Source organism: Pelecanus crispus, chromosome 7, assembly GCF_030463565.1.
Source record: "Pelecanus crispus isolate bPelCri1 chromosome 7, bPelCri1.pri, whole genome shotgun sequence".
Classification (NCBI taxonomy): domain Eukaryota; kingdom Metazoa; phylum Chordata; class Aves; order Pelecaniformes; family Pelecanidae; genus Pelecanus; species Pelecanus crispus.
In genome coordinates, this window is record NC_134649.1 from 29931814 (window position 1) to 29944553 (window position 12740).

The 12740-nt window shown below is 36.3% G+C and overlaps 1 protein-coding gene across 15 annotated transcripts in view; it reads right to left on the reverse strand.

Moving 5' to 3' along the window:
- The window catches only part of ATP2B2 (ATPase plasma membrane Ca2+ transporting 2), a 189987-nt gene that overhangs the window by 35931 nt on the left and 141316 nt on the right, over positions 1-12740 (reverse strand). For all 15 annotated transcript variants that reach the window (XM_075714578.1, XM_075714574.1, XM_075714579.1 and 12 more), the window contains 4 exons: positions 12283-12462; positions 11181-11268; positions 3747-3853; positions 2807-2998 (listed from right to left, as the gene is read on the reverse strand). In XM_075714578.1, the coding sequence (XP_075570693.1) occupies positions 2807-2998; positions 3747-3853; positions 11181-11268; positions 12283-12462 (567 nt within the window). The remainder of the gene's footprint in view (positions 1-2806; positions 2999-3746; positions 3854-11180; positions 11269-12282; positions 12463-12740) is intronic.

Below are 12740 nucleotides of genomic sequence, written 5' to 3' on the forward strand. Positions count from 1 at the left end.
ATATTAATTGAGAACTAAAATCATATTCTGTGTGTCGAAGAAAGCCAAACTGACTACCTGAAAGCAAATTGTAATTCAGTCCAATGTGGACCTTCTTTACATTCATTTTGAAGGCCACAGAAAGCTGTGACGCCTTGTGGAAATTCTAGATTTTAGCTTAATTTGTTTAAGAACTTAAATGTTTCAGTCAAAATAGTAATTTAAGACCCACGTACAGTTTTCCAGACTTAGAGTTATGTGCGTGCACCTAGCCTGTTGTATGCAAGATTTTTTGGTATATTCATGCACTTTGTGCTAGAGCTATTTTCATAGCAACCAGAGGGTACAGTACGTTCTCAAGTTCAATTTTTAGTAAAGCTTATGAGCCAAACAAACATAATGTCCTTTCACTGGCTAGAGTCTTTGAGTCAAAGCCTAACATAATAATGTTCATTCGTAAGGCAAGATCCTTCCTGAATGAGACAGAACTGAGAGCTATTTGAGATTATCAGCAGTCAGGCTGTTGAGTGTAAACAGAGCCACAATGGAAATAACTGCTGCCTTTGTGCTACAGTTTCAATTTTAGCTCCTTTCAGACCTCTCCTTTGGATTTGTATTTTTACTGCCAAATTAAGGAATTGCATAAGAATCTATTTGTACAGAAATACAGGAATTCTAGGAGGTGTACATTAAAAACTGTAAACAGGGACAACAGACTTGACAGACTCAGTGATGGTCCTATAGACCAGTGGGGCAATATAAATGCACTGGGCCTGATCCAAATCGTTCTAGAAGCCAGTGGAATGATTCAAAGGATGAAGAAACCTCCAGAATTAAAAAAGGGAATATGCTTGCACTATTATGCACTACACATGCACTTGGACTGGATTTAAAATAGTCTTTACACTGATTCAGTAATGTTTAACCTCTTCAAGTATAAAATAGAAATTCCTTAGTCAACAAATATATTTCCCTTCATGCTTTCATGAAGCAATTGAGAAAATGCTGGACAGTAACCAAAAAAAAAATCACCTTAAATAAATGTTAGTAGCCAGTGACTGAATGTCTATAGAACAGGGTCTTAAAAGGAAGCACTCGCCTCAGTTCCAGTTATGGTATTCTTACGATGTTGCTGTTAGCACTTTTTTCTGTATGTTTTTGTGCCACTGATAAAAATCCAGGAGGATTGACCTCCCAGACTTTTAGGCCTTATTCACATACCTTCTGTTACCAGCAACAGTCACTTTACAGCTAAACATTTTCTCAATATGCTTTGAAATATTTTGCAGGGAAAAGAAAAAGTTATCTAACTTCTGCCGCAACATCAAGAATTTTGTCCCATAGCACAGGCTCAGTTGTGACAACAAAGCATCATCAAGATCTGGGGGCAGCGTGGTAGGGATCTAACACTTAGCAGCTCACAGTTTTTACTTCTCGGAAAACAAGTGAATTGAGGTTTCAGTGCTTCCTTTGTACAGAATAAAATAATTATTTCATTTGCTAAGATCACTTCTACTTGCTTCAAAACCAGCCATTTCTGATTTCTCTGAGAATCCCAGCCCTAGCACTAGCCTTATGCTCACTTAGCTCAGAGGAGCTAAATGATGACAGTTGTGTCTACCCAGCTGTTGCATGGTGCTAGCAGAAGCTGGGAGCTTGCAGACTCCTCATACCAACACAAAAAAGGCCTCCAAATGTCAGTCAAGGCTTAGGAGAAGTTTGACCTCATGGTTTTGTACAGGGGCTTTTGTAAACCCAAACCTGGGTTTCTGGTTTCAAGTATCAATTCCATGATTACAATGTAAGTTTACCCTGGAGCAGAGCTAATGACTTATTCATTGTTTTGCTCAGGTGTGCAGGAGGTGAAATTTACCTGCTGAAACAGGTACATGTATCTGTATGATGCACAACAGAGGGAAGCATCAGCTTTCCCATAGCGTGTCTCAATCAAAAGAGGCATTTTGTAACAGCACCTATCTGCAGCATCTGAAATATACATTATTTTAGGGAGTGACAGCACTAAAAACTGCACGTTTTGCTATTTTCTAATGAAGGACAAAAACCTCATACAGTACTAAATACATTCTGTTTTCTTTCTAGGGACAAGAAAATTTAATTTTATTAATCAAAAAGTAGTAATCTGAAGGGAAAAAAATGCGGTTTGCTTTCACATGCTTTTTGTAAAAGACCTAGTCATGTTGCATATACATCAGGACTGCAGTGAGGGACTAACGTAGGGGGAGAAAGAGAGATCAAAGTCCAACTGTATGTGTCATTTAATTGGTTTGTCATTTGCATCTGAAATTAAAAGGAATTCCCTGAAAGCAACAAAATAATTTTACCAGTCAAAAAGCTCCCGTGCTGGGATTACTTCTGTGTGTCAGCACTGCTCTCTTGAAAATAACAATCCCATTCCATAATCCATCAAGAAACATGTATTTAATAGTGAAATATTCTGAGAGGAAAAGGCAAAGTCACATAACCTCTTTCTTCTCCCAATCCCTGACATTTTTTTGTCCTATCATCACAGGTTCAGTCATGACAATAATATGTAATCAAAAGCAGGGAGTTGTATGGAGGCAGCACAAAAACTAGCAGCTCCTAAAAGCAATTTACGCCCAGAAGATAGATTAGTACACTTCCTTATGTCAGCAGCTATTTAACATTTAGCAGCTTGATCCTAAATACACTCTTAATGCTCAGAAGATTTTCAGAAAGCATACTTTCTGTTGTATGAAGTAAGAATCAAATGTAAGCCACCATTACTTAAAAGAAAATGTAGTTTGGTAGGATTTGGCCCCATAATTTAAGCAACACCTGAAGTTACCTGAGTAATGCATGCTCCAGTGAAAGCCACAATCACAGCCACGATGTTAACAGTGAGCTGGAACTGCAGAAACTTGGAGATGCTATCATAGACATTACGTCCCCACATTACAGCCTTCACAATGCTACTGAAATTGTCATCTGTTAGGATGATATCTGAGGCTTCCTTTGCAACATCTGTTCCAGCAATACCCTGGAAAAATTAATTGTGAATAAAATTACCTCCTAAAAAGTACAGAGACAGTTACAATACAAATCTTCATATTTAAAGTCCACTGTTATACATAGACTTCCCAGCATAGTAACAGTAACTGCTGAGCATATTCTGCATTTTATATTTGCTAGGAACTTAGCTAATTTGGCCTATTTTTGAAAGTGAATAAGGACACAGAAAAGGGAAGTGATAGAGAGCAGTGGAATTCATGTGATGATAGTTTTGAGTGTTTTAAATTATCAGCTTAATGACTACTGATCTTCTGAGTTATTCTTATCATTGATGATATTTTATTAATATACATGAACAGAACTGCTAACAAAAATTAGAATTACGTATCTTAATAGATAGTCTAGTATATTAGTGTCTTCAGAGTCAGAGTACATTGGGAAGACATCTTTACAATTAGTGATGGACTTTACCAAAGCAAAATAGTACTCCACTGTTGTGAAGAACACAGAGTTCATTCTTCTGTATTGGCACAGGATTCTGCATATAGCCAATAATTACCTTAGACAAAATATTGAAAAAGTATCGAAACAAGCAACACCAGTGAATCTAACAGAGTAAATTAAAGGATTCTGAAGCAACACAACTTGCCCTCTCCAATATACTGCTTCACTGACAAGTAATAACTAAGCAACTTCCTCAACACTTAATGAATGAAAAACCTCTTACAGTAAATTCATAATGACACAAACATCAATAAATATACTCAAGATTATACCATTGCAAAGCCAACATCAGCTTTTTTAAGTGCTGGTCCATCATTGGTTCCATCACCAGTCACAGCTACAACCTGCCTCTGTTCCACCTGTGTGCTGTCAATAATACCTGCAAAAAATGTATATGTGTGTGTATACATACATACATAAAAAATAACTAGCAAGATAAAACTTCCTTCTAAAAAATAGCAGGGTCTGTGTAACATAGACTACATAATACCACACAAGTCTTACAGAGATTAGTAGAGTTGATTTTTAAGGAAAATAATGATGAAAGCAGTGTCATCACTACCATACACTACTAGACATCACTACTAGAATGTACATGGAGAGTTCTGATCCTGCACCATCAAAACATCAACTCAACTTGCACAGACTTCAAAGTGAATGAGATGTGCTCATTATGTTCTTTTGGAAGATTTCTACTGTTTAAAATTATCATCACAGTAAACCCATTTCAGCCCAGCTCTCTGATTAAACACCAATGGCAAGGATTTGCCAAAGACTTAAGTTCATGCTTAAAGCTCTCCTAAACTGGGACTGAACTGTAGTATCTGCTTTACTGGGATGCCTTCTGGCAATCAGTTTAACCTAAAGATAACAAATGCCATTGATGAATTTTATTTAGCTGGAGCCAAATTAGCATTTTAACAGACATGTTCAATTCTGCCAAACAATGATTAAGAAGATATAAAATAATTCTTTAAATTCTGGAACCAAACATTTTAATAAATAGAGATAATAAAGTAATTTCTACTTTCATTTTGAGATCATTTGAGAAAAGAAAGCACTTTTCACTTGGTGAATCAAGTTTCATGCAACTAGGCTGCAGGGAAGTATTTTCCACTTATGCAGATTGGGAAAGTAAAGTAAAAAATAAAGAATTTTTCTAAGATTACAGAAAAAGCCCTGTTTTTTAACAGGATGGGGATCATTCACCATTCATGTTTTTATTTTCATATCAGAGTCCATTTGAATAAGAGTCCAGAATACAGGATTGTTGTGTACGATACAAGAACACCTCTCCATATTAATAACTTAGGGAGGGCGTAATGACAAAATTCCTTTTGCTAACACATTTTGCACAAAGTCATAACCTCTAAAAACAATTATCAAAACCTACCCAGTGTGAAAAGCTTTTATTCTACTCCGGAAAAAAATAACTCACATATCAGATAACTAACCAGAAATAGGAAATTGCAGGTTACAGAGCAATAGCTGCCTCTTGGCAAGGTTCAGGCTTATCAAGCACCCAGAAGATTGCAATGCAGTATGGAAGCAGTCAGTGTCCTGTATTTTTCAGTCTTATGAAAGCCAGAAAAAAACCTATTCATTTTCCATTGGCAGTATGAACTCAGATAAATGGCATATTATTCTGATAAGATCTTAATAAGATCTATAATTAGAGCTTTGAATTTGTTGGGGTGATTTGCCTTTGCTATTACTAAATAAACAGGAACATCACTTGCCATTACTGTTAAAAGCATTTATCCTGGTCTTCCTTTCTTGTTATTAACACATCCCTTGATGTTAAATTAATAGTTTAAGCTTCTGAAAAAAATTGTTAAAATCTCTGACATATCATGGTATTAACTGCTCCAAACAGGTAGATAGCATCCTCTCACAACTGGATTCCCAACGGGAGCACAACCAAAACAATTTGAAGAGGCTCCAACAAATGACCTCCTAACAGATATAAACAGTACTCTAATGTCAATGACTATATTACCAACTGCCCCCCATCAGCCAATTCCTGGATGCAGCTAAGTAATTTATAAGGTTTAGCAGCTGTTCACAAGGTTTAGTAGTCATTTTTATCCCTAAAAGCAAACTATGCAGCCAGGATAAACCCAACACCCTCCAGAGCACAGAACTGCATCAGCAGCAGTCATGAAAAAATAGAGATAAAATGGTCTCAACTACCATCAGCATCTCAGCCACACACCTTCATCACCGTGGCCACTGCTAGTGTCATCAGAAATATGTCAATGCATGGCACAACAGTACGTGGATGGACTTCAGTGCTATTCATAGGAAGAGCGAAGATCTTTGTGGAACTTTCATTTGTACATCAGACAAATTTCTAACATGGAGTAGTAGTGATTATTTGGGATTCAGAGGATTTATCATAGTTATACCTACGCTCCCTGGCTTCTGCATGCTCTTTTCAATCTGCTCCTCCTCCCTGCTTCCTCACATTTCTGAATGGTTGCCTTCTTTCCAGCACTTGCCTCCTTCCTAACCACATTTCTTCTACTTTTTTTTTTTTTCTTTCTTTGATACCATTCTGTTAATAGTTGTGATAAGGTTTCACCTCAAGAATTTTCTTCAGTATCAAGTAATGTGTCTGTATAGATTTTACAAACAGTGTAAGGAGACCAAACAGAAAAGGGACGCATTGGAAGGGTTCTCCCTCTGCAATCCTGAGCTATGGAACAACTTGAGCAGAGAACAAATGCTTCAGTGATCAGTGAAAATTTAAATAAGGGCATGAGCTGACAGACTGACAATAAAGAGAGTGCCCATTACTTTAACATTCACTGGCCTTTCCACTCATTCAAAACAGCTAAAAAGAAACTTCAGTGTTAATTTGTCATGTCTAACAGCCAGGAAATTTCTTCAGAATAAACTGCTTTACTCCAGATGCACACTTACATACAGTATTTTAATAAAAACAGGTCTGCAAGGGATAGCCAGGGAATTCCTAAAACTCAGCAAAGCTTCCTCCCCAAACAGCCTTTGCGGTTTCATTGGTCTGTTCCCTCATCTTAAGGTGTTTGGCCATGACTTTCCTCTGTCAAAAACAATTTTATTCAACAGCCACAGGAATACACCTAGAGCATAACATCACAGTGTGTTCCACACACAGATTCCACTGATGCTGCAGGAATCTGGGGAGGAGTCACGTAGCTTGCGTAAGGCAGAAATTTTTCAGAGCAAGCAGCTTGTTTCTGATGAGGGAAAATATTGTATTTAAAACAACTATGTATTGCTATCAAGAGGGGCGCTATATGCACAGGCTTGCTATAAAAGGTACCAGCATTGCATACACAGCTGAAAGTGAAATATATCCTACATCTCCCACCTTCCTCCCATGTAACATTAAGCAAGTGTTAAATCAAATCCACTCGGGATAATAATATAAAGAATATCAACCAACAACATGCATTCCATTTCTTTTCCAAGGAGCTGCCTGTACTCATGGCTCAGATCAAAAACATCAAGTATAACCTCAGGTTCTCCCTTTATTGCAGAACAAATGCCACTTTATTTAAACAATTCTTACTTGCACTGTCACCCTTAGAGTCACTTCAGTAAGAAACTGCTGGTTCTGGGAGAAAAAAATTCCTGGTTTAGATATTTCTTTCTGTCTCAATTGATTAACTCAAAACAGGCAGACAGGAAAAACTTAGCTACAGTAGAGCATTTCAAATATGCACACCAGTTCAGGTGTTACTGATACAGGAAGGTTGATCATCCCATATGCTTACACAAATTTATATTTCTTCGACAAACTAAACATAGATACAGTAATATACTTTCATAGGCACGTTCTGTCGAGATTAATTTTTAATACTTCCAAACTTTTGAAGCTCGCTGTTGATTTAACATAAATTTAGAAAGTCTGTCTGAAAGAAATTTTAAATTCCCTTTAGTTACATGCTTAAGTATACGCAGGAATAGAGCTGTAAAGGTTAATGTAAAAGTGTTATATATAACATTACAGACAGCATTGGTAATTGTTAAGTGGATAGTGCTCCACAAAGTTCATGATATTAGAATGGCAGAGAACACCACGGCTAAAAAGCACGGATTTCTGTACTAAGCATGCACCACCAATGTGCTTTATATTATAAGACTGAAACACTAATGGGGAACCTTGAAGGCATCGGTGCCTCCCACAAAGTTACACTTAACACAGACTAGAGACCTAAATGGCATTTACAGAGTATAAAACTCTAGATTCAAATGCAGAATACCTCCTGCTTCCTTTAAACTATTTCTATGTTCTTTGCTTCAGGAAGGAGTTGGCTGAAGCTGACTTTTTACACTGTGGAACAGGTCAAGTTCCTGAATATTTCTTCATATGAATTCGAATAAAAACAAATAGTAAAATTTTCTCTCAAATGGAAATCAAAACCACTTGCCATTTGCAACATGCTGATATTTAATTTCAGAATTTCAATTAATACATTTTTCTATATTTTTATTACTCTACCTAGTCTCATGGCATGTCCACATTAATGAGGTCGTGAAGATAATACCATCCCATGCAAAAATATTTGAAATATTTTAGTAATTAAGTGTAATTATTAAAAAAACTTTTCTTCCTTAAAGTTCCCTTTCTACTTGTTAATAAATCAGCCTTACATGAGAATAGTTGTTTCTAATATCACAGAAAAGTAATTCCAGCCTAATTTAAACATTGGAATGCACGGCTTCTTTAACTGGTAAACTGAATATTTATTTGATCTTCTCTATATCTTCTGATAAGATGATGATATTTCCCATCGATACTAAACAGTTGCTTCCCATAGTATTTTAAAAAACAATATGACAATATTTAAGTATGTCAGGAATAGTATTATAAAGCCACATCAGTGTAAATTATATGAATATTTACTTTGAAATAGGGTAAAAAAAATATAAATATATTAAAAAAACCCAATGGATGTCATGGATGGATGGATGAAATCCATAAGAAATTGTATTTCAATTGGATTGAGATATCTAACATTTTTGTTTCACTGAAACAGTTCGTGATGATAAACCATTTTAACTTTTTTAAAATCTACTTCAAAATTCAATCTACTTCAAAGCCATAAATATTTGAGAGAAACTATCTGCCCAGCCTAAAATGCTGAACCATGCCTTTCTCTAGTCCCTTAACAGTAGTAAAAACAAAAATGCAAAATAAAAATGATCCTTTTTCTGGGTGGGATTGTGCTATGTTAAGGAGAAAAAAATATTCCCTTCAGCAGCTGTACGTCATTAAAAATTAAATATAAAAGAAGTTTATTTTGTGATGTGTGTTTTTACCCTAGAGCAGATAGAATACATCAAAGAAGAGAAAATCCTCTTGATCCCTCAAGTGTCTGAGAAAAACATAACATTTTAACAAGAGGCCCAAAACTAGTGAACATTTAAATAGTTCCTTGTAACTTTTAATGTCCCTTGGAGTATTACAAGACAAAAAATTCCATCATGATTTTCCACAGACTTGTTCTTGAACTTCGTTAGATACTTAATTGCTCTATCATTTGACCTTGTCACATCTTTAAAACATTAATTGTATTAATTGCATAAGGCATTCAGTAGTAGTAAATATCTTTTGGATTGTCAAAGTGCACATGCTATAAAACATCAGTAATTTGTTGCTTCTTTTTCTTCAGCTCTTTATTGATTTCACTTTCTCTGGCAAAGGTTTCGTTTTTCTCTTAAGGGAAAATCCTGAATGATTCAAATGAGTAGTCCCAAGGGACTTATTTAATCCACTTAATGAAACACAAATTGTTATGTGTTTCTGAAACAAATAAACTATTAGGCCGTACAATTCCTGTCCTCTAAGAGCTATAAGACAGTATTTTACATGCACTAGGGAAGTGAGGAGACTTCAGCTAACTTTGTGAGATTTTAATACTGACCTATGGATCTAATAATTATGTTGTCCAAACCAACGGTCTCCAAACCTTTTCAATCATGACTATCTATCAGTAAAATCTTTTTAAGCACACGCCCCCCAAATATGCATATTATTTACAAATTATACATATGTAATACTATATTATGTACATTATACAACATACATTAGAAAAGGATGAGATAGAGATGAAATAAACTTCTTCTATTTAATAATGGTAAAATTATTCTATTTAATAATGGTAAAGAATGTTTTCTTCCTGCACCCCAGTGGATTGTCCCAGATATGTGTGCAACCCACTTTGGAGACCATTCGTCTAAACAGTGGCTGGAGGGGGTGAGTAACAGCAGTATGTCTCCAGCTGCCCCATGCCAGGGCTTACAAGATATCTTAGTTCTCCTGAATGATCCATGCTTCCAGAGCTCTTCACATACACTGGGGTCCCAATCCCAGAGGACCCAACTGATGCAATCTTCAAATTCACAATGGAACTTTCGCTCTAAAGTAATTTAGGCATTTTAAAAAATTACATACTGCTCAAAAGCCATTGTAATCAGTCATGTATGGAGTCATATGAATAAATCTCTGCCATACCAAAAGGATAGATCCAGAAATGAATTCATACCTAAATGTGAATTATTATTTAAGTAGTCAACCAGCTGAAAACATGTAGCTGATCAGCTTAATGTTATCCTGAACTTTAGCTCTTTCAAGAATTGCTAAGAAGAGTCTCTCGACTTTCTAGGGCCCTAGCAAAATAATCCAGTTCGTTCTTCATCAGGAAGCCAGCAAACACAGCCATCTGCTGATGGGGCTTCCGCCTGTGCCGGCTCCCCATCTTATCATGGCTAGAAATTATGTTATTCCTGATCAGAAATTTTCTGATTTCATCAGCTGTCTTTTAAGCATGAGCTTCAAAGTCAAAAGAATAAGATTTCAAGTCATCAAGAAGTGTGAGTTGCAGATATGAAAAAGGCTTTATAGAGAAAACTGCAAACAAACCCCTCTTTTATAGAGCATTCCATCCACAGAGAGCATGGTAAGAGAATATAACTTGAATGGTGCAGTTTTTATAGGGCAAAACCAGACTCTAAAAATATGGCCAGCAATCTAAAGGAAGCCAATGCAAATCATACAATTAGTGTGCCTAGAGTAAAACAGAATTGGCTTAAAATACGTATCTCCATTCATGTAATGCTAAAGAGGACAGCTCCTAGTTACATGATCTCCAATAACTGCTATTGTAATATGAAAAGTTTTTTGTCTTGGAATACTCTTCAAACATAACTGTGGGAGAACAGATGCACTTGAGTGACTTGATTTACTCTAAATGAGCTTGTTCTTCTTTTCTTCATAAAGAGGTATAGGCAAAGACTATAAAATCTAAGCCCCCTCTTGTTTATATGAAGAACAACGTATTTCTCAACAATATTTTCTTTCTGACCAGCAAACACACATTTTCCCTTCCCAGCTAGAGCCTTGTTCTAGTACCATTAAAAGTCACAAGGCAAATATAGATTGCCTACACCTACTTGCCAGACATCTTATTGGTATTTCTGTTATTCCTGCCAACCAGTTTCCTATTATTTTCCATTTGAAGGCTCAGGTAGAACACAAACAGAAGAGACTTGGTTACTGAGAAAACTTCCTTGCATTATGTATAGATGTGCAATTAAAGGTAACAACTCAGATATATTTCTAACAGTAAAATTTTTACAATGCAGATGATGTGCCGAAGATAGTTCAATAACTTTGGCATTAATTACACACACACGCAGATGTAGTCTGTACGCACCTTTTACCAAAGTGTGTTTGTCCGTGGGAGATGAGCGAGCAAGCACTCGAAGCTTTGGCCAGATTTTGTCAATCCGCTCTTGCTCAATCTGGAGGGGGAGAGAACACAAAAATCCCCAAAACAGTAAAACTGTTAGCCTGTGATTAGCAAAATGCAAAATATATTTGTGTCCATGTGTCCAATGATTCACTTCACTACTCAGGTCTGCAACTTTTCTCCAAAAGCACAGAAAAATTACAACCACCTGCTGCAAATGAAGGCAAGGTCAAAAAAGGCAATTTTCTACTACCAAAGCTCAGCTGTTGGATAACATAGGTAAATTTTGCCACAGTACCTAATCAGCCTTTCATAGCATCTTTATGGACAATTCCACTCAAAATCATGACTCTAGATAATGGAGTTTCTCAAAGCTGATCAAACATGTTTACAAGTAAAAGTGTGTTGTTTTAGTCTACATTTGAATCCAAGTTCTTCATTTTGGCACCATTAAAGGCAGAATTTTCTCTGTATACCAATAGCAACAAGGACAGAGAATTGAATCAGTCAATGCAAGGAGTAGACAACTGTGTCCATTCCTTAATGATGGACTCAAAGACATAGCACAGAGTTAACTTTTTTAAAGCTGACTTCAATAGACTGTGTGTTAGCTCCATCTTTTATGAGGAGTTAAAATCTTCTGAGTTATGCAGTACATTAGATAAAGTGGTATAAAATAAATAAATGAGAGGAGCTGGTTCTCAGTACAGATTGCATTTTTATGAGACAGACCTGCAAACTGCTGTTGAGTTCCTTCTCTTTGCTAACAAACCTGCTTTTAATGTGCTTGGTTTTGATTTCTTGTAGACTAGTGCTATGGTTCTAAAAACTGCTGAATTAGGCTAGCACTAAACTGATAGCGGTTCTGCATCATGAAAAGTAAAGACTGCATTTTCAATGGTATTTTGAATTGCAAAAGGCTAATAGTAGAAAGAAGGAGCAGTCTCCCCAGGTAGTCTTTACTGATAATGAGGTACACATCAGTGCAGGAGAAACAACATTTCAGTGTTCTCGCTATTTTTTAATAACATATTCATAATATGTATGGATTTGGTACATGAATTACCTCTCCCTTCTCATTTCGGATTCTTCTGTTAAACTCTTTCCCTTCAAGGCAGAGAAAGTCTTCTCCCGGATGAATGATTCCACATTTTATGGCAATGGCACGTGCTGTGTTGATGTTGTCTCCAGTGACCATGCGGACTGTAATTCCAGCTCGCTGGCACTTTCTTATGGCTTCTGGGACCTACAAAAGCAACATAACGGGAAAGAAAATTCCTAGATAAGAGATAAAATATAAGTCAGGGGTTTCCAATCAGGATATTTTGAGGCTAAGAAATTCATGGCATATTATAACTACCTGACTATTACGGAATTGAGGTTACACCACAGGCAAGACAAATCTTGTATCAAGAAGCACACAAACCATTTTTTTAGATCAGTTGCCTAAAGCTTCTCCTGCCTTTAATAAAAAGGAGTTCTTTGCAGCTTTTTTCACCTTTAGTATCAAGGTACAACATGCTG